The sequence below is a fragment of the Panthera leo genome, chromosome C1 (genome assembly GCF_018350215.1).
Source record: "Panthera leo isolate Ple1 chromosome C1, P.leo_Ple1_pat1.1, whole genome shotgun sequence".
Taxonomy (NCBI): Eukaryota; Metazoa; Chordata; class Mammalia; order Carnivora; family Felidae; genus Panthera; species Panthera leo.
Genome location: NC_056686.1, coordinates 211445020 through 211467976, shown reverse-complemented (window position 1 = coordinate 211467976; position 22957 = coordinate 211445020). Strand labels below are relative to the sequence as shown.

Below are 22957 nucleotides of genomic sequence, written 5' to 3'. Positions count from 1 at the left end.
GATTTGGATCTTAAAACCAACTAATTCATAATACAGCACTATTGTGTTTTACTTTGAAAACAGACTGACTAAGCAAGACAGGATGTAACTATTTTTTGTGTTCCCAGTTTGTAATACCCATTTAATAATAAAATCCCCCACCACAAACTCTAATATGGCAGTCAGAATATAATTTAAGGTTATTTTTTTAATTGTTATGCTTGGTATTAATTAATCTCTAATAGTAAGTGGGACAGAATTTTAAATTTTTTCCTGCTTTCCCAAAGTTTTAGAAGAAGTTTCAATAGCTGGGAACAATTCACTAAGTGCTAATGGGGGTAACTAACTGTCTCAGTCTACCCAGGACTAAGGGGTATCCAGGATTCAGGATTTTCAGTGGCAAAACTGGGACTCTCCTGGGCAAACCAGGGTGAGTTGATGGTCTTAGTTTCAAGCTATTCACAGAGGCAATGCACCAAACCACCTATGTGACCATACAAAGTATTGGGGGAACAGGTTACCCCAGCTCTGGCTCTTCACTCACATCCAGGCAGCAGAAGAAGGTCTACATTTCTCTCCAAAGAAGTCAAGCAGTGGCGCCAGACCACACTGAGAAGCTGATGAAAGAATCTTGTGGAGGAAAGAGCTAGTGACTGTGTACCCTGCATTCCCAATGTTATCTCAGAGCTGCCTCTGTCACGTGAGACACTTCCATATTCTTATCTCTCTTCTCTCATCCGTCCCCCCTAATGATGGAGGGGCCCAAACCAGCAGCTCTTGACTGGGGGGGGGGGGGCAGAGCCAAGAGAGAATGTGAGAAGAATCTGACCGTGCCATTTCTGCACTACAGGTGCCCCAGACCAACGTTTGCTCAGGCTGAAGGAGGGGAAGCACTTTGAAATGGAGAAAACATTGACGTTTTAATGTAGTACAGAAAGGATTCCCAACTAATGGAAAGAGAATTTCACTCTTGGGACAAGGAAAAAGAACACCATCAGACATGCCCAAGACAAGAAAAACTCATCCAGAAGGCAGACTTGAAAGAACAGTGAGAAAATGAACTTGCTTTCCATTTGTAATTTACCAAGTCTGGCCATTTTCATAAGCCAATGATGTAAGGTAAAGAAGTTTCCATGAAAAGCAGATAAAACTCAAGAAAAGGATTTTAGGTCCTGGGCAAATAAAAACTATAGTATAAATGCAAGCAATTTATAACCTTGGCTCCAAATGGGTTTGTTTGCTTTCTAGATTTCATAGCTTCCAATTTGACTGGTAATGTTGCCTAGTAAAAAATTAAGGAGGATCTATGTTCCTCAAAACCTTAGCAAAATTCGCATTTGCCCCTGAGGCCAAGTGTAAGTGACACCAACTTTATCTTACCCTTGATCTTGGCAGGTTCTCGCAGATGCATTTTCCCCTTTTTCCCACTGGAGACCAACTGGCCAGGAGTGTTGCTGCTCTCTAGGGGATAAGCAGGGGAAGATACAGAGTTGGACAAAACAGGAGTTGACATGAGAGACCAAAAGCAAGTGAGTGAGTGAACACCAGATTCAATTCTGAACCCCCTTTCACTGTTCACTCAGACAGGAAAGCACATTAATGGTAAGGGATCTCAAAGAGAAGTCTAGTACATGCTCCACTTTTAGGAGGACTTATAAATGACATATAAGATTTCATTGTATTTTGGAAAGAAATGGTTTAGAATTCATCTATGTACACAGAGACCTAAATGAAAACGTATGATAATTAAATCCAAACATTTGGCATTCGGAAAACAAGTGTTCTTAAAATGGATGCAACCACTTTTGTTTTTCTTTCCCAACAAAATTGTACACATTCGCCAACAGGGAAACCATGTAAATTGAGAAGAACATCAGATATAGAGATTGGTGAAAATTAATAACTTTCAATTGGACTCTGAAATCTTACTCTATCGATCTGGTTCAAAATTGGCCATCATATGGAAAATTTGGTCTAACTCTCATTGTCTAAAAGAAAAGAGTTCTTTAAACCACTACTGAAATAAAAGATTTCAGGGGTCCAATTAGAAGTAATACATATAGGGGTGCCTGAGTGACTCAGTTGAGTGTCTGACTCTTGGTTTCAACTTGGGTTGTGATCCTGGGGTACTGGGATCGAGCCCTGCATTGGGCTCCATGTTGAGTGCAGAGCCTGCTTGGGATTCTCTCACTCTCTGTTTCTCTCTCTCTCTCTCCCCCCACCCCACATGTATGCTCTCTTTCTCTCAAATAAAACTACAACAAAATTCAAAAAAGAGGTAATACATATATACTACTGGAAATTTAGAAAATGAAAATTGTATGAAACATCACCATTCTAGAGAGAGCCATAATTAACTTATTCAACAATATTCCCCTAAGCTTTTGTCTTTGTATACTTTCCTATTTATTTGCTTTTAAATGTTTATTTATTTTGAGAGAGAGAGAGCATGTGTGCACATGTGTACACATGAGCAGGGAAATGGCAGAGAGAGAGAGAGAGAGAGAGAGAGAGAATCCCAAGCAGGCTCTGTGCTGGCAGTGCAGAGCCCAATGTGGGCTCTGAACTGAAATCAAGAGCTGGATGCTTAACTGACTGAGCCACCAAGGCTGTCTCTTTACTATTTAAATACTTTTTCATTGCAAAATTTGAACGTGTTTAATATTTCCAACGTAAACACGTGCATTTAAAAACCACAAATAAAAAAACACCTCAACTCCAATGACCATATATATGCAACTACTGCTTATATTTTTATTGATGAACATCTATTGATTTTTCCCCTATATCTATGTCTCTCTCCATACAGATCAATATGTACAAATAAGAATTTGTAGACAGATAAAAACACATTTGTATAGTTACATGTTTTTGCTTTTTACCACATGCACACATGCGCACACACCTACACAGTCTGCTTTTGCATTTGTCTTTCTGTGGAACATCTTACCAAATTAATACAAGTTTCTCGAGCCAGCAGAGAAGCCACATATTGAGGATGGCAGTGTCTCCCTGAATCATTTAGCTCTGGGTGATTACATGTTAGAGAACTAAACGATTTTGTGGAAGCCACTGTGTTTTCAGGCCTCTGTTAATAGTGGCTTAGCTTATGTCCTAAGGACACCACTGTTAGGAAGCAGCTCAAGGGCTTACCTTTTTGGGATATGTTTCTCTGAAATTTCCTTTTATGTCTTGTCCAGCAATGGCCTTTCTTTTTTCCTTCGAACAAAAGAGAATAAAGTTAATCATTCAGAGCTGTAAATATAATTCTCAAAGCCATATGTGCTGATAGTTTTCATGTACTTTTACAGGCCACAGAACACGGCAAAATTCTTAACTACAAGCACAGCAGTGTGAGGCTGATTGCAGAGTTCTGCTTTATTCTGCACGGACTTGGGAGACTATAGGAGATGACCTTCCTTTGAAAATTAAAAAAAAAAAACCCACTAAAATTGGAAAATAAATTCCTGCTGGTGCCTTCACCTGAATGATCATTGTTGTGGGTATATAGCAGTATGTTTCCTCTTCAAGTGTCTTTCTGGTACATTCAAATGTGCAATAAGGAGGCACACTCCTCACAGCTGGATCGTGTCACGGATAATCCGCCGTGCTGGGGATTCAGAGGCATTCTCAGCTTTGACGTGGAGACTTAAGCAGTCTCCGTACGTGCAGTTATGACTCAAATCCTCCCACTTACATGCCATCTAATGCTCGAAGTTCCGGGAGAATGTAAAGAAACCGCAGCGGGTTATGTGTTGTGTTTTGCATTCTTGTGAATGATGTGAAAATACAGGCACGTGAGAAGACCGTTGGCACTGGGTAAACAGAGCTCGTACCTTGTTACTATTGTGAAATAACAATAGCCAACTACTAGATTTTTACTGCTAAGGGTGAAGACCCAATCCATGGAGGAGGCCTTCCAACTCCCACTTGAGATTTCCATTCGTAGGTGGGTCAACTCACACTCTGGGACTTAAAGGCAGGAAGGGCCTTGCTCATCCAATGGAAATGGTATGTTCAAGAATTCGGGGGTCTTGCCCCATTGGCACCTCAACTTTCCATGACCCTTTACAGCCCTCTGTAGGGGCTACAGCTGCATGCCAGGCTTGTGACTCCTCCCAGAAACTGCCCAGTTTGTCTCTTGGTGGGGAGAGCCACATCCCAAGGGGCTTTACTCCTAACTGCTCGAGCACACTTATCAGGCCTTGAGGCCTTTTGGGCCCATGGGTGGTGCCTCAACACCATCCATGCCTCAGCTTACAGACCAGTTGACTCTGGCCACACCATGGTGACTCTAGAAACTCACAGGTGTCATGAGAGTGACATGAACCATTTGTAGTCTGGCAATGGTGTGCCCTTATCCAAAAAGCTACTTCCAATGCACAGATTGTCTGACTCTATGTCCCTCAGCTTTTCCTGTCCATGCACTTCTGGAAGGCTCTTTGGTCACTGAAGGCAGCTGTCCCCAGAAAGGATCAGCTTCATTCCTGCATCATGATCAGGATCAAAGCAGTGGAGGATTAATGGTGTTAGATAGACCAATTCTGAAAATTCAGGATTCTGTTCTGCCTGTTCCTGGAGACGATGCCTCATCGTTTCCCCTACCAGCCTAGAGGGCACAGCCTTCAGAGAGCCCAGGGGATTCAGATTTAATTCTGATTACATTTTATGCAAATGCCTTTACTCCACTTGTTTCTGGCCATCTGGATAAAGGGTCTGAGCGGGAATAGGAGGTGATTTGGAAAGGAAGATGAAGTTCCAGCCACCTGAATGGTACACACAGATTTTGTGGCGGTAAAGGAAGAGCAAAAATCCAGGCATCTGAAGAGGGAACCTGGGAAACCCTAGTAAGAATGGAGGAAGGAGGAACATTAATGACATCTGCCTTGCAGAACTATCCTGAACCTACCACCAGAGAGAAACCACCCTGGTACATGCCTCTTACCACAGAGATGCTGAGTCTGGCATTCTGCATCAGACACGAGAAAACAGAGACAGGCCCCAACTTCTGCACATTCTGTGCAAGATCCCTCTGGACATCATCCCCACCTCCACTCTCAGTCATTGGGGAAGGGAGACAGATGCCACTTGGTTGGTATGATGGACAAAGAGGACAGATTAGATGGACTGTCCTCAGGAAGTTCCCCCCAGCCAAACCCTACCCCCAAATCAAGGACTTAATGCAACAAATGGAACTGGGAAGTCTAAGGTTTATAGCTGGCCAGGGGCCCACGTTGGAGGCACTGTCCATCTTCCCCTGGCTGATGTATGTTCCTCAACAACTGCAAACATTTCCCTTCCAGGGCCACCACGTGTGCCCATGGGATTGCCCTTTTTCTGTGAAAACCAAGCATTCACTTGCCTCCTTATGCAAACATGGTAAACTATAGCTTAGGCTACAAATTTAGTGGCTTTAAACAACACAAAACTATTATTTCACAGTTATGTCAATTAGAAGCCTGACAAGAGTCTCTCTGGGCTAAAATCAAGGTTCCAGTAGACCTTCATTCCTTTCTGGAGGCTTTAGAGTAGAATACATTTCCTTGACTTTCCTAGTGTCCAGAGGTCATCCATATTCTTGTCTCCTTTCCTCCATCTTCCTCCTCCTCCAGCCAGCAACATGGCATCTCTCTGTGACTATCTTCCATAGCCACCCTTCTACCCCAACAGCCAGGAACAACCTTCCATGTTTCAAAGCCTATTCCATTATATTGAGTGTACCCAGATAATCCAGAATAATCTCACCTTTCGAGGTCCTTCGCTTAATTATATCTGTAAAATCTCTTTTGCCAGGTCAGATAACAGATTACAAATTTCAGCAATTAAGATATGGACATCTTTAAACAGACATCCTATTATTATCTCTTATTATTGTAAGTAATAATAATGCTAGCATTAAAAAACTCATTTCTAACATCAAAAGCAAGTAAAATCTTATGCACGCTTACTTCTTTTCCTCTTGAGTTTTCCCGAAGTAGGGTTGTTTCTAAGATCCACAGTATCTAGAATCACAGGTGAGGGTGAGGAAACAAATTAATCAATAAAAGTTACCAATGTTAGGATTACTCAAACTGCAGAAGGTTTGAATTTACAAAGATGTTTGGGTTTATCATTTCTCTCTTCCTTCTAAAGGGACTAAAAACCTACTGACTTTAGAAGGAGTCCAGAATGAGCCTTCCTTTATTTCTCAATAGTAATTGGAAAAACACTCTTAAATACCTATGTACTTCAGTCTACTCAGAGATGTTTGTCTCGGTCTTAAGATTTTTGTGAGGATTAAATAAAATCTTATGTCCAAACATGTATAGGAAATCACTCTGTAAACCAGTGACATGCTAGAGGGCATCCATCAAAAATATATGCTAGGTCAAGAATAGTCTTTCCTCATGGCAATTAAGTGGCACGATCAGTTGTCTTTTGAGAGTTTTCTAAGGTTGTGACAAAAAGACACTATTATCTACTAGCAGAAGTATGGTTGGCTTTCTTGGGCTCCACAGGAGATTGGCTGTGACAGGGTGGAAATCACTGTATAAATACAAGACTTTATGATTAAGACTAATGTAGTCAATGAGATACTGCCATCTTTAAGAGCATATTTCCACCACATCATTCATGCATAATCAGCAGGGACCATCTTGTTAAACATAACTTTATAATAATCTCTTGCCTCTCTATTGTTGCCAAAGGGGTCAGGTCAAGCAAAGCAGGGAACAAGATACTGGGATGGGCCAGAACACCTGACACCATCCTACTTGGGTCTGTGGTGCCCATAGAGTCATGCCCATCCCACACCCACAGGTGGCTTTACCTATCATGGCACATGCTTCGCTGTCTGCAGTGCTTGCTTCTGGACCTTCTGGCACATCCTTTGAGAAGCACATAACACAGGTACACTTCTCATTTCCATGTGCTGGTGGCTCTGCTCCTGGGCCAAAATTGTGATGTATGAAGACTTTTATTTACCCCAGTGATCCCCTTTTCTGTACCCTTCTGGATCTCTACTTCTCTACTTCTTCCTCCGAAACCTTTCATTGGCCCTACCCATCTCTGGCCCTTCCTTTAAGTCTTGCTTTTCCCTTCCTTGTCTTTTTCTCTTTGTCAGCTTCTGTTTCTGGTTTTATTATTCTTTAAGTCATAATTACCTTGTCCATCATAGGGTAGTAGGCTGGAAGTAAGCTCTTCTAATTCTTCCTCACTATTTATTTGGACAGCTTCTAGTTCACCATATGCTAAAGAGAAGCAAGAAAATTACAGTTTGTGGATCCTGAGACAGTGATTAGGGAAGAGTTCTTGGTGCTTTCATGTTGCACCCTGATATTTTGAGTTAGAATGAGCTGCTTTCTGGGAAAAGACTATTCCTGCTCCAATAATCACAACCAAGAGCTGCCAAAGCCATGTTTTTCCTATCTTCTGTACCTCATTCTGCTTTCTCTACTCTCACATTTCTATCTGTAGCTCTAAGAATAAAATAAAAAGATCCTATCCTTCCAGGAAAAAAACCAACTGTTCTTTGAAAATTGTAAAAAAGTAATTACCAGAATGAGTTTTAAACTCATCCCATTTGGCCAATCACTATTTACATCACAAACCACATTTAAAGCCAGGCAATTAGTGACAGCTTCACACTTCTGAAAATCAGCCAATCATCAACAACAGCCACTCTCCAGAAAGCCCGAGTCTATGACTAAATGATAACCTAGTTGTAAACTCTCCCTGGTTCTAAAAGTCTGTAGCCCCTGAACTACAGCCTTCCCAAAACTCTAATAGAATCAATTTTCTTTTTAAAAAAATTGTGTCCTGTAAGTACAGTACCTGCTTCCACCATGTGCCTTGCTCAGCAAGCAATAAATCCCTCTTTTAACTTCAGATGTTGAATGATGGTCTAGCCCTTCAAAAATGGAGTTCCCACCAAGACCATCCTGAAGAGTCTTGTTTAGGGATCTCCTGTGGGACCCGTGGATCAATAGGTGTAAATCCACAGCCTCTTGTGCCCAACTCAGATGGTCTTCCTCATCAATCCATCTCAACAGTGACTTGAGCTCTAACTTGTTTCACTGAGTTCTTACTTCTGAATTAATTTTATTGTTTAAAGATGTGTATGCAATTAGATGCAAAGTAGTTAGACATTTTGGTTTGGAGGTACAGCAGTTAGCAAATATTCTGGTAATGTTTTTATTCTTCCACTGTTTCACTTACTCTCACTTTTGTCTATTTTTCAAAAGTCTTATCTTATGTGTGTTTGCTCCTGATTTTCTTGTGCTTCTTGAATGTTAGAAGAAAGTGATCCAAAGCAAACAGATGGAGGCATAGACCTGATAAGTCCCCTATCCAAAGCTAATTAACAGATGTGGGTCTATTAGTAGCCAATTTGTGCAAATATATTTGGTCACTCTTGGTCTTGAGTCCCCCACCAAAACCTCTTGTCAATTTTTGAAAGTAAATCATAATCTGAGGTCAACTATTATCATGTAATCGACCCTATGTCCCCATTGTAGTCTTTGCTCTCTGGATGAACCTAATACCACATTCACTTGCAGGACACCATTTGCACTAATGACTGCATATAGTATCTTTGTTGCTATTTGTCATAGGTGTATCTTGGCCAAAGCCACAGTCTTCCACTGACAGAACTCTACTTCTTCTTTGTACTTGCAGAATGATTCTTGCACTTATCTTAGTAAATGGCAAAATTTCACAAAAGATGACTTTATGTTTCATTGGGAACTTTGGGCATGTCAAGAGTAAACAGTGCATTTGATAGTATTTTTTTAATGTTTATTTATTTATTGAGATAGAGAGAGAGTGCTAGTGGGGGATGAGCAGAGACAGATGGAGAGAATCCCAAGCAGACCCAGCACTGTCAGCACAGAGCCAGATGGGGGGCTTGACTCACGAATCGGGAGATCATGACCTGAGCCAAGATCAAGAGTCTGATGCTTAACTGACTGGGCCACCCAGGCACCCCTGATAGTATTTCTACAAAAGAGAGAGAGATGACCGAAAGTTCCCATGTCCCAACCACTTACTGCTACTTTCAGACCATCATCTAATAGTTTCTTCCTTTTCTTAAAAAAAATCCCTATAAATTTAATAGGTAGAGACATATTCTGCAAATCAAACTACCAGATTAAGTGTACTAAAGAAAAGAATAACTTTAGAATTCCTAGAAAATTCTCCTAAGCATTATCAATTTATGTTTTTTTTAAATTTTTTAATGTTTATTTATTTTTGAGAGACAGAGTGTGAGCAGGGGAGGGGCAGAGAGAGAGAGGGAGACACAGAATCAGGAACAGGCTCCAGGCTCTGAGCTGTCAGCACGGAGCCCAACACAGGGCTTGAACTCACCAACTGTGAGATCATGACCTGAGTCAAAGTCGGAAGCTCAACTGACTGAACCACCCAGGTGCCTCTACACATAATCAGTTTATAATTGATGTGAACATTAGTACGTCTACACTATGCATAACTCAAGATTTGCAAGCAATCAGCAAAGTAGGTATATCTCACTTCTCTGTAGTGCCTAATGCAATTACTATAATCTTTTCTAATTCTCAATGTCCCCTTGGATCCACTTCCCTGATCACAGGAACTGTGAATATCATGAGATATTACCCCTATTATTAGGTTATGCTATATGGCGGAGTCGATATTAAGAGAAAGAGATTATCAAGACATGAGATCATCAATGCTGGTGAGGATATGGAAATAAGGAAGCTTGGTGCACCGTTGGTAGGACTGTAATGTGGTACAGCCAATATGAAGGACAGTATGAGAGCCTCAAAACATTAAAAATAGAACCACCATTATCATCCAGCCATTTCACTTCTGGGTATATATCCAAAGGAAACAAAATAACTATGTCAAGGAGATATCTGTGCCCCCATGTTCATTGCATTATTGTTTACAATAACCAAGACATGGAAACAACCTAAGTGTCCATCAACAGATGAATGGATAAAGAAAATGTGGTGGATACACACACACACACACACACACACACACACACACACACAGGAATATTATTCAGCCATTAAAAAGGGGGGGGGGGAATCCTGCCATTTGCCCTTCCTTACATGATTCGCTTTCTGGCAGTGAGCTCCAGTCTTCCTGGGGGTCTTCTTCATAATACATCTCTAAACAGTCACTGCTACTTTCTGTTGAATAGAATAAAATCCATTAGCAAATCTGGCATAGGACCAATGGAAACCATAGTAGAAAAACTCATCCTGAGAAAACAGACCACCAAGGAGGCTCAAGTATCTTCCAGGTGGGAATGTCCCTGCCCTCATACCCTCCTGCCTTTGAGTTCACCTGAGCTGGGAGTTGACATAGCTCATGCCACTATCACCAGAGGCTGAGAATGGTCACCCATCTCCCTCCCATCCCATACACCTAATTCTCTATTTTTGATCCTTTTCACTTGGCTCTACACATTTCTTCTGTGTGGGTAAGTGAAGGGGAACAGTGGAGGTGGGGAGAAGTAAGGGGAGATTTTCCTACTTGCAGACAGAGAAACAAAGATTCAGTGAAATGGGAATCGAAATTATAATCACCTTCCCCATCATATAGTACTCGGCTGGGCACCTTCTCTGGTGCTTCTTCACTGGTCATTTGAGGAGATTCAGGATCACAAGACCCTGAAGGGAAACAAGGAAAGGAAGCAAGCCAAGATTTTCAGAGCACAGGTGAACTGACCTTTGGGAAAAGGGACATCTGCTTCAAGGACCCCATCTGAGATCCAACAGAGCCCTGCTCTGCCTCTGTTTCCATCTCCATCACCTAACTCTCCTGCTCTCTGCTTCTGTTTCCTTCCCATAGATCTGCCTCCAAACATTTCTGCTTCTGCACTAGGAGAATATTTGTGCATCTTTGATTTTGTGGGCTCCATTCCCCTGACTTCTATCTCTTTACTTTTCCATCATTTTTTCCTCAATGGTGACCTTGATCTTTTCTTTTCTTATTCCTCCTAGTTCTGCTCTTCTAGGTCTCTCTAATCCCCATAGCAGGATCCATTCCTTCTGTCACTGTCTCTCTTGACTTCTTCCCCTCCCTCGTGGCATTCTTTATTAGTGAAGTGGAAGTCTCTCTCTCTGCATTAGGCCTTGTTCTGGTCCCCTTAGGAGCCACAGGTATCCCTTTGGACTCTTATGTGTGTCCACCACATTGACCCCTGCTAGCCTCACACAACCACTACCTGCAATGAGATGCTCAGGGCACAGGTCTTTGCTCTTCCTCCTACTTGATCTTTGGGGGAAAGAACAAGTATCCTTTGTCTGTGCTTCCATGTCTTATCTCTAAGGAAGAATAGCCACAGTTTCCCTAGCTAAGTCCTAAAGTTTTCTGAGGAAATCTCGCTTGCTCAAGTCCTTTGAAAACAAAAAAGTGCAACATAATCCAAAACCTGATGACAGATATATTTGGGCTGGAGAGCCCTTGGTCTTTCCTCCTGGAAAGCAGATCTCAGAACCACATTTTTCTGTGGCCTACCCAAGGTTATGACAATATAATAATAATATTAAGCACTAGATAAATACATAGTTTTAATTCTTTATAGAAAATAAGGGGTGGGCAGGGGTTAAAATCACAATATTGAGTCTTTTGTATAAATAGACATAAAGAGTATGAAGGAAAAAGATGCTGTCTTCCCAGTATTTATCTACTATAACATTAAGAGGGAATGCATCTATTCCAACAATAAAGGCCATGTTGCTCAGCTCTGAATGCAGCCACCTGATACCCTACAGCCCAGAGCTGGCCATCCCTTTCTTACCTGGCCCACATGCTGATGGGGAGCTCAAGACTTCCTGAGGCTCTTCTTCATCACTGATGTCCCAGATGGCATGGCCATGCTCTGCAGGAAGGAATGAAACCCGCCAGCCATTTCAGTACACAACCAGGGGAGATGACGGTGAGAAAACTCATAATGAAGACATGGACACTCAGGTATCTGCTAGGCAGAACTGTCCCCGTCCCAAACCATCTGGTCCACCTCTGGGCTCACCTGGCCTGCAGGTTAACTTGATCTTGTCACTATCATCAGAGCCTGAGGACCATCTACCAGCTTCCTTTGTGTACATCTAATTCTCTCTTACTTCTTCCCCTTTCCCATTGCCCCTGCTCACTACTTCTGTCTCTGCCCTTGTCTCCTGCTACCAGTGTCTCCACGTGCTTCTCTGTGTTTCTGTCTCTTCTGCTTCTGTCTTTGTCTCTTGTGTCCCTGATACTCATTAGTGTCTTTATGTCACTCATTCTCTTCTTACTCCCTTCCTTGTGCTGGCCATCAAGAGAGGCATCCCTAACATAGTGCAATAGGACCCGATCACGGAATGGGTTATGGAGCAGACTAGGCCAAGACAACACCACCAAACACCCGGAAAAGTTGCTCAAAGGCCCACATATAAAAGAAAGATCAGAATATCACAATCGCTAAAAATATTTACACTATCATTAGCGATGAGGCAGAAGAAATAGGGTGGCGCCCTACAGTGAAGGGGAGACACAGGAAATCACAGGAAGGACAACTGATTTAATTCTAAGGCAACAAATCTCACTGTGTTTATATGGGAAAATAATATGATCTGACTGACATCTTGCAAATAACAATCATGCTAAAGTGGAGAAAATGGGTGGGATGGGAGCAAGAGGAAATGGAACATTCGTGTTCCCTTGAATGAGGGAGCAAACCCTGGAGAAGGAGTTTCTAGTTTCACAAAAGAAGCTGTTGGTTTCAATTTGGGAAGTGTCAGTTCCTGAAAGTCATCCAGATGGAGAAGATCCTGTGATAAATGCCTTCAGGTACATATATGGATGACCTTGGGAGTCAGGTGTGCCTAGCAGGCATGCATTTGAGACTCATTCTGGTACCTGAGAGTAGCTGAGACTGACAGGGAGAGGGATATTGCTCTCCCAGTGTGCCGGGCACTTCTCTCTTACTAGGGAGATTAAATCTGAAGACTCACTACTGAGATAGACCCCATTTGCTGGAAGATGCTCCTGTCTAGACTCAAACATCAGTGTTACAAGATCCCAGCTTCTTCCCTCCCTATACAGCAATTTTCACTCCTTGTTGACTTTTAAATTATTTTGATATAACTCTCTACATAGTTCCTGTTGTGCTTCCATCCGCATTATTATTATTTTGGTATTTACTTGCCAGATGATTATATAATCTCTCTAATTTTCATCTCCGTATCTCATCTCTTAGTGAGTTTATATCTTTTCCATGTTGCCTTTCGCTTTCTCCTTTTCTATCTCTGTTTCTCTGAGTATTATCTTCTTGGATGCCTGTAAAATTTCCATCTATTTTCCATCTATTTTCCTCAGTCTCACAGATGCTTCCCCCCAAATCGACAAAAGTTCTTCCCTCTTGACATGGACCACAGCACCTTATGGCTTTCTCTTAACAGCTCTATCCTAACAGTCTCCCAACAGACCTTCTACAGTGCAAACCTAGCAATCACTCACAAAATTTATTTCCATGTTCCTGGTACTTCCAGAAGTAGGCTGAAAATGATCTCATTGCCTCAGCTGCCAGAGCCTGCTGATATTTGGATTTTCATGGGCATTTAATAAAATCACCCAGGTCCTTCTGTTCTGGTAGTGTAGCCTACCTTTGCTATATCCTGTCCCCCTTTGTTCTCCAGGCAGGAATACCCTCTCCACTCAAGAGCTCTGCTCACTGTTATCCTTAGTCTCTCTCACAGTTTTGAAAAAAGCAAAACAGAAAATGGACACAGGGCCATCTGTATGTACGTGAATATGAAGAAGAGAATGGTAGGATGGGCGAAAGGCAAGATTTTTCTTTGTGCTGATTAGAAAATACAGATTTATTGAGGTGGTTGGGAATTTAAATCAGAATTACCTTCTCCCTCTTCTCCAGGTAGGCTGGGCATCTCCTCTGGTTTTCTTTCATTAGTAATTTGCAGAGCTCTAGAATCATAGGTCACTGTGGAGAAACAGGGACATGATGGACCATGGAGGGCAATGGGAGCAAACCTCAGCATGTCCGTGCCCACCAGGATGGGAAAGTGAGCACCTGCTCCATGCCACCCCTGGGAGGCTGTCTCGTTCTACTTTCTGCCATCTTGTTGCACTTCCTCTGTCCACTTCTCAGGGTCCTACCTGCATTTCTGTTTCCTAGTAGTGTATCTCTTCCATTGTCTGGACTTCTCCCCATCTCTTGTTTTTCGCTCTTGTTTTTGTTTTTGTCTTTCAGTAATAATGCATCTCTTTTCTCCTATTACCTTTTTGAGCTTTCTGACTCTAGATGTCTTCAAGTCCAAGTGGTTGAGTCCATTCCCACGCTTTCTCTCCCCACCAATGTTAGTTTTTTCCTTAATGAAGGTAATGAGGGTCTTATGTTGGACCCAGTTTCACTCTTTTGGGGCTCACCTGTTAGGGCTCCTGGGGCTTCCTCTTCATGTTCCCTTTGTGCCCCCACCCTGACTTCCAGGTGGTTTCCCTATCATTGTCACCCTCAGTGACACACCCACTGCTGCCCACTCTTCCTTTTCTGTTTTTCCCTTGCAAAAACAACCAGTGTGCCTTTCTGTGCTTTCTTTCCCTGTCCACAAAACAGAGGTTACAACAGTTTGCCTGCCTGTGTCATAAGGTTTTACAAAAGTAAAAGGAAGCCTCACACAGCCCAGTAATGTGACAGAGACTGTCAGAAACCTTGCACACTTTGTCTCCCACACTTTGTTTTCTCTCTCATTTTCACCCTTCCTGCATGTGTCTGCCTCTTGCATTTCTACTTCTGTATCTCACTCCTGGGATGTCTTGGCATTCCTCTTTGTCTTGGTTTGTTTCTTTCCCCAAGTCTATTCCCACCTCCCTTTTTTCTCCTCATGCCTTCCTGATGCTGTGCTTTATGTCTTCTCCCCATCTCTCATCTTGTTGCTTTCTAAGGATCAGAAAAGGCCTCTCTGAGACAGTATCTAATTTCCACATGATTTCACCAAATTAGTGAACAAGAAAACTGTCCAGAATAGTTTCGGTGTCCAAGCACAGGGCCAAGCATGTGCCAAAGCTCAGATGAGCAAGCATTATCAGAAAATTAAAATCACTGAAAAAGCATTATGCAAATTTTTGAAGTAATTGCAGGGCAGGAGGAGTCATGGGAAGGAAAATTGACTTAATCTTTCTGACAACAAGAAGTTATTGGCTTAATGTAAGAAAGTAGGATAAATCAACCTGCATTTTCAGAGTCCTCTGGTTCACCTGGAGAGATGGGGTGTGATGGGAATATGACTGGGGCAAAGATTTGAGACTAAAGGCTGTTGCTCTGTCTCCAGAGAGAAGAGACATCTGACCGGAGCATTTGTGTTGGGTGTGGAGAGGAATGGATGGGCAAGAGACAAGTTTGAGGTACAGCTGACTAACCTGGATGACTGATAGGCTGTGTGAGTTGAGGGAAGGGGATCGGTCACTGATGATCCCTAAGTTTCTGTCTGAAGAATGGAACAATGGTATTCCATACTGAGATAGGGAACACTGGAAAAGAAGCAGATCTGGTGTCAAGAGAGATGGCACATGCAATTGTGGGTGTCTTGTATTGAGGTTCTTGTAAAACTTCCAAATGGAGATGTCCTTCAGACATCATAAGACAAGTCTGGGCAAGACATAGGTGTTTGGGGATCATACGTTGTAGATGGGAGCAGACAAGGCTTCCTAGGGGGAGGTTCACTCTCTCTGAGAATATTACAGGTGCCATACTGGTAGCTAGGGACATCATAACCTCAAAACACATTGCTAACATGTTCCACCCCCTAGTTCCAGACTTGTTTCTGACCAGCGACTCTTCTCTCAATTCCTACAATGTCCCAAACTGTCTTCTATATCCCTTGTAAACAGTATTCACCTCTGCTGAATTTTCACTCATCTCCTGTAGCTTTTTCTCAATATATAATTTCTATGCCCCTCCTCACCTTTCTATTTCTTAGTGTTCCCTCCTGCCTCTGCATCTGTCTGTCTTAACATCATGTTCTCTACCTGTTTAAGATTATTGAGCTTCTCTCCTTTCTTCCATGGTGCTCATTTCCCTGCTTCTATCTGTTCTCTCTAGTTATTAACTCTGTTTCTAATTTTTCAACCTAAGAATTGAAATTGAAAACTTAAATTTCAGACTTTCTGCATATTTTGTCCACGTCATATTCCTTCTCCCACATTATCAATGTTCTGGACTGTGGCCATTGGCAAACAAGCAGAGATCCTTAATTTTGCCAGGTCCATTTCAAAACTCTTTCACATGAGTTCTCTGTATTGCAATTATACTCATTATGCTCATGTTCCTGGCACAACCTCAGGGAAAATAGGTTGAAAATGATCTCCCCTCACGATAACACATTCCAGCTTAGTTATATTTAGACTTCATGTCTATTTAGGTAGGATTGTCAATCACTCTGGTCTGTCTTCATTTCACGATTCCATCTATATTTTTCACTCTCCGTCTCTTTGTCTATGTTCTACACCCAAGGAAACAGCAACCAATCTGAGATCATTCTTCATTGCTTGTATCTTTCAAAGGAAGCAACCAGAAGCTGGCCATAGTTTATGTTTATGTGAATGTGGATGAATGGATGGGTGGATGGATGGATGGATGGATGGATGGATGAGCAGGGAAGGGGATGAAAGAATAGGTGTTCCTCTGTATTGACAGGAAAATAAAGCTTTGATTAGACAATAACTTATCTAAATCCTAATTACCTTCTTCATCATAAGGTAGTAATCTGGGAATTTCTTCTGATTCTCCTCCTTCATCCCTTTGTAGAGCCACAAGTTCACAGGACGCTGAAGATAGAAACAGGAACATGATAGACAGTTGGCCTGGACTCTGCCTGACATGGCCAATGCTTAGAGAGCATCGGAGCTCTGAAGCTCAGAGTACAGGAGAATGGCTCCTCATGAAGAAAAGTATGTATGTACCGACCGAACTTGCTCTGCCTTTTTTTAACACCTTGTTAGGCTCCTTCTCCTTCTCTATCCTTCCCTCTTCTCCCTCCAACTCTGTCCCCACATGTTGCCGCACCATGAAGCAGTGGATCTCTTTGACTATCATTTGCTCTCCCTGACTTCTGCCAACCGTTTGCATTTCTGTCCTTTTGTTCCTCCATGATGTTCTGTATCTCTTTGCTCCAATATCTCCTTATTTATTCTCTTAACTCACTTCCTCTATCTCTGCTATACATAGTTTTCATTAATCATACGCAATGCCTAGGAAGTAAGTTTAAGATTATCTCTCCCCTCCCAAATCCCAACCTGGAAGTATTTAGATTCCATGCACATTTAGATTAAATTGGGCCCACTTAGACAACTTCATTAGTGCCCCCAGTCTGCATTTTTATTATTCTATACATATTATTGTTATATTATATTATTATTCTACCTGTATTTATCTATATCCATATATATCCCCCTTACCTCTCACATACCTGAGAAAAAAAACAGGGGCTGAGTAAAAGTGTGTATTTGTGTTTGGGAGAAGGAAAGGAAGTGTCCCTTGCATACAGACTGACAAACAAATTTAATGAAGTAATTGGCCATTTAAGTTATAATTACCTCCCCCATCACCTGGTAGCAGTTTGGGCATCTCTTCAAAATGGCCACCATTTGTCCACTGGAGAGTGCCATGCTCATAGGAAACTGAAGGGAAACACAGAAATGACCAACCACATATGATGATGAGGGAACAGACCTTAGCACACTGAATTCTGGTGTCAGGGCTCAGGTGAGCTTCTCCTTGGGAAAATAAAACCTCACCTAAGATGATCCACAGCCCTGCTCTGCCTCTTCTTCTGTTATCCTTCACACACCTTCTTTCTCCTTCTTGTCATTCAGTCACCACACACCATTGCTTCTATACCATGAAGGATTGGCCATCTCCGTGAATCCCTAGACTGCCCTTTTGGTCTTTTTCTTCTTCATGGCTCTTTATTGCTCTCTGTAAGTTTCTTTTGTGGTTCAGTTTTTCTTTTAATATCTCTTGCGTCCCACATGGTAAGCCTCAATCCTACCAGCCCCTTCTCTTTTTCCCTGCTCCTATCACTTAAATATATTTGTTGGATGAGGATCTTCTTGCACCCGGTCCTGATCCACTCACCTGGGTAGCTGAACATCTCCTGGGTTCTCTGGTGTGAACTCTGCACTGGTGATGCTGGCCACCCTGACCCTCTGCCAGCCCCACATGACCATCACCACGGTCCCTCCACTTGCGTAACAAATTTGACCTGGTAAAAGACCCTCACACACTTCAGTGCTTCTATTTATTTATCTATAAAATAGGAAGAAGCAACAGTTTGTCTAAATGCACAAGTTTGTGGAGGTGAAATGACACGTTGTTTGCCAAATTTCTTTGAAAAATCACAGTAACATAATAAAAACTATTTGTCAAAAATTGTAATTTAGAGTTGAGAGCAGTTGATCTGAAGGACCATGTTTCTCCTGGGGTTTTCTCTAAACTTAGGCACAAAATACTGTTATCAATAAACAGAATAATACATAGTTTTTATTCTCTAGAGAAGCTAAATGCTCAGTTGCCATCAATTCAAGCCTCTACTATGAATAGGTATGAAAGAAATTGCCCTTTCTTCAGCATATTTTTCCTAGAATGTGCACTTGGAAACATTTATGTGACTCATGGGATTCTAGAACACACTGGATCTTTTGACTGTGGCATGTGCTCAGAGTAAAACACATCAGGAAACACCAGCTCAAAATCCAGCCCCCTGACACCCTGCAGCCCAGCACTGGCAACCCCCTGCCCCCACCTTCCTCACTGGGCCCACATCTTGATGGGGAGCTCAAGGCTTCCTGTGGCTCTTCTTCATCACTGGTCTTCCAACAGGACTTGTGGCATAGACTCTGGGTCTAAAGTTCTCTCTTGTCCAGCAAGAGAGTGAGATGCAGGATTAAAAGCTAGAGACGGCTAATGTCCAGGAAAAGACAAGAGCCCCGAATAAGGGTCCTTGCCCTGTTTTTATTAGGATCAGAAGGCTCACAAACATGGTGATGGACGTGCACAAAGAGACTATGAATCTGTGAACATTAACTTGAGGATGTGAGGGAAGTGGGGTCTTGAAGATATTTAGGGTTAGGGGTTTGGGTTAATACAAAACAAAATCCGGGTGCCGGGCAATTGGGTGGAAGGTTGTTTATAGCTGACATGAGGCACCACTTCTGTTTATCTTAGCTAGCCTAGGGGATGAAACAGGTAGGACACATGACTTCAGGATCGACAAGGCACCTTTCTTTTGTTAATCATCTCTGCTCTGGGCAACTTCACCCTGCAGCGCAAAGCAACAATCTATACCCCAATTTACCTGTTGACCTAACTTGATCCTTCCTGTGAAAGCAGTTTTCTGCTATAGTACTAAATTGGGGGTGCTTCCAACCTGAATACCTAATCTTGTTTGTTTCATATACCTATGTTCTATATTGAAGCCTTTGTCCCTCCCTCTCTATACTGGGGCTTCTGCCCCACCTTCTCTATACTTATTTACCTAATCTTGTCTACCCAAACTTGGGTGTGAGCATCCTATGACTTTGTAATTCTTTATGCCTTGTGAACCCATTGGTGTAAGCCTAGGGGATTCCTAAGCTTATTCCCAACAGCCTTGTTGTCCTCAGCAGGAAGGAATGAAATCTCACAGACATCTCAATTTATGACCAAAGAGAACTCACAGCAAGAAAATAACAAAAACCAAGTATGCTCCACTCCACAAAACAACAGCCCAGACCTGAGGTTGCCTTCCCTTCAGTAGCTTTCCCTGGAAACAGAGAATAATTCACTCATCATGGGAAAATCTTCCATTTCTTACACATCGTTCTTTTTCTACTTCTTCTCTTTTCCATGTGATTCTGTCAATCTTACCAATCTCTGCCTCTGTTCTGCTGCCATCTCTTGGAGCTTCTCTTTCTCTCATTGTGCTTCTCTCTTGTTCTCTGTTTCTGCGAATTTTTCCCTTGTTTTCTCTGAAACTTCTATTCCTTTTCTACCCTTTGTCCCTTGGTTGCTCCTCTCGGTTGTCTAGCTTTCTCTAAAGAAAATCTTCCCTAGGGTGGTATGTTTTAAATAGGATTTACCCAGAGTGGAGAAGGGTAAATAGAGGACAGCAGAACATAGAGACCATCCTAAGTAAGGCATATGGAAAGGCTCAGATATGAAAGAGATATTTAACATTTAAAATTATTAGGGAAGAAAGTTTATTCTATCTTGAAGTAGTAATGTAGGAGGCAGGTGATGAGGATGGAGAAACAGGCAGGTGGCTCACTGTAGGTGACCTTGGACCCCATTGAAAGAAACATTTATTTAATCCTTGGGATATTTAAAAGTAAGAAATACTTCTTATTATTCCTTAGAAGGAAAGTAATACAATTTAATTTTTATTTTCAAATGCCCCATTTAGTCGAAGTGCAAATAATACATTAAATGGGCATAAGTTTGGAGGAAGGAGGTAGGCAGAAGTCTGCCTCTGAGAACAACAATAGTGACAGAGACATAGGTTAGAGACTCTGCCCTGGGAATGTGATAGATGGACAGTGGACAGGTGGGAGATATTCTGAAGAAGAAATGACCATGTTGGAGCAGTAACAGGCATGTCATTGAGGGCAAGAGGAGTCTGGGGCAAACTGCTAGGTTTCCAACTTGAAAAAACACGGGTCAACAGTGATCTATCATGAGGGAAAGAATGCTGAGGAATTGGCTCTAGCTTGAACAATGAAGAGCGAACAATGCTTTTGGTTCTAGAAGTGCCAAGTTTCAGGTTCTTGAACAAATATCAGTGTAGGGATCTATCACGCCCCTGGTCTTCAGGTCCACGGATAAATGAGCTCTGAAGATAAGCTAGGGTGGAGGTTTGGTCTTGGGAATCACTGGAATGTTCAGGGAGAGGCTTATTGCAGTGTGACATTTTGTAAGTGTCACTTTGATAATTAGGGACAGTTTCATCTGGAAACTCGCAGCTAATGTCGTCAGCCCTTGTGTCCAAAGGCATTTCTATCCAGTGCTCTGGCCTCAAACCTGCAGCATCCCAACCTGTTCCTCTTCCCCGTTATCCTCTGTTTACCTTTCACCTAGTTTCCATCTACTCTCTCTGCATAAGTGCCTTTGCTTTTCCCTGGCTTTCTCCACTTCCTAGTACTTACTTTCCTCTCCATATTTCTCTTTCCTTATGTTTTCTCTCACTTTTTACCTCTGATCCTTGAGCCATATTTCAGTTTCTCTCTTTTCTACTGTCTCTGCTTCCTCCCTGTCATTGCTGTTTCTTCCACTTTACCTTGACCTTCAGTCTATCTGTGCACTGGCATCCTCCAGGCTCCCCACTCTTGCTGTCTCAACCACTCACTCCACTCTGGGACTTTGACTACAGTATGGGGTCTACCCCACTGGCCAGCCCCAGGGGGAAGTTTTCCCACGTGGACTGGACATGGCATGCTACCTCCAAATTCCTCTCAGTTGGTCTCTTGAAGTTAACTGAAAATTATCCCCCTTCTCCACCCTGGAGTTTATGTTCCTTTTGGAAAATTGGATCTCTTTATGTAATTTGTTTTCTATTACCCCTAGCTACCTTTTCCACTTTCTCTTTCTATAATCTCCATCACCAAATACTGTCTCTACCGAGGAGCTTAGATTTCTCTGCCCATAGTCTCTGTCACATCTGTGGGCAGGTAAGGGCCAGTAGAAGCAGACACTAGAAGAGACCTGGGGTAGGAGACAAAATGCAGCCTTTGCTCCCATGAAGACAAGAAAATAAAGATTTAATACCAAATTGTAACATGAATAATAGTTACCTTGTCCCACATATGACAGTAAGTTGAGTCTCTCTTCTGGCTCACTGAAATTATTCATTCGGAGAAGTGAATGTTCACAGAACTCTGAAGAAGAGGACAAGAAAATGGCAGAATTTAGACAGTGACCGGAGAAGAGACCCCTGTGTGCTCAAGCTGAACTCTACTATTCAAGCTCCAAGGACCCCACCTGGGACTCAACAAAATCTTGCTTGCCTCTTTTTCATGCAGATGCACCTAACTTAAGTAAGTGTAAAAGAGCTGTGTAACCAACACCACAGTCAACATCTGGAACATTTCCACCATGCCAGAGAGTTCCCTTATGCTGATTTCAAGTCAGTTTCCACCCACTGTAAGCAGCCATTGTTCTGATTTTTATCACCATTAAGAAGAACTTCCTTTCTGGAACTGTACTTATCTGTCCTGATGCTCATATAAAAAGGGTTACACAGTATGTATGCTTGTGACTGGCTTCTTTTGCTCAATGTACATTGGACTCATGAACAACATGGGTCTGAACTCCATGGGTCCACTTGTATTTTCTTTCTTATGAATTTTTAAATAAATTTTTTTCTGTAGCTTACTTTATTATAAGAATACAGTATAGAATGCTTATAACATAAAACTGTGTGTTAACTGACCACTTATTTAGTGGAAAGGCATCCAGTCGACAGTAGCCCTTTAGTAACTAAGTTTCTGAAGAGTCAAAAGTTATATGTGGATTTTCAACTGTGCAGGGGTTTGGAGCCCCTGCCCCCTGAGATATTAAGGAGTCAACTATAATGTTTTAGGGATTCATCCATGTTGTTTCATATACTAGTAGTTCATTCCTTTTTTAAAAAAAAAAATGTTTATTTATTTTTGAGAGAGACAAGAGACAGAGTGTAAGCAGGGGAGGGGCAGCGAGAGAGAGGGAGAGACACAGAATCTGAAGCAGGTTCCAGGCTCTGAGCTGTCAGCACGGAGCCCAAAGTGAGGCTTGGACTCATGGACTGCAAGATCATGATCTGAGCTGAAGTCAGATGCTTAACCGACTGAGCCACCCAGGCGCCCCTAGTTCATTCCTTTTTATTGCTGAATAGTATTCCACTCTGTAAATGTATCATAGTTTATTTATGGATGTTTCCATATTTTAGCTGGTAGGAATAAAGCTACTATAGGCATCCTTGTACAAATCTGTGTGTGAACATAAGTT

At 42.1% G+C, this 22957-nt stretch overlaps 1 protein-coding gene across 21 annotated transcripts in view; it reads right to left on the bottom strand.

The window, feature by feature from the left end:
• The window catches only part of SP140 (SP140 nuclear body protein), a 65354-nt gene that overhangs the window by 14434 nt on the left and 27963 nt on the right, over positions 1-22957 (bottom strand). For 16 of the 21 annotated variants that reach the window (XM_042950425.1, XM_042950424.1, XM_042950433.1 and 13 more), the window contains 12 exons: positions 21766-21849; positions 17536-17619; positions 16684-16767; positions 13841-13924; positions 11750-11830; positions 10533-10616; positions 10053-10133; positions 7122-7208; positions 6788-6904; positions 5928-5981; positions 3133-3198; positions 1360-1440 (listed from right to left, as the gene is read on the bottom strand). In XM_042950425.1, the coding sequence (XP_042806359.1) occupies positions 1360-1440; positions 3133-3198; positions 5928-5981; positions 6788-6904; positions 7122-7208; positions 10053-10133; positions 10533-10616; positions 11750-11830; positions 13841-13924; positions 16684-16767; positions 17536-17619; positions 21766-21849 (987 nt within the window). Of the gene's footprint in view, positions 1-1359; positions 1441-3132; positions 3199-5927; positions 5982-6787; positions 6905-7121; positions 7209-10052; positions 10134-10532; positions 10617-11749; positions 11831-13840; positions 13925-16683; positions 16768-17535; positions 17620-18076; positions 18248-21765; positions 21850-22957 lie in introns of those variants that run through there. The other 5 variants (XM_042950427.1, XM_042950443.1, XM_042950434.1 and 2 more) reach the window with 5 other exon arrangements.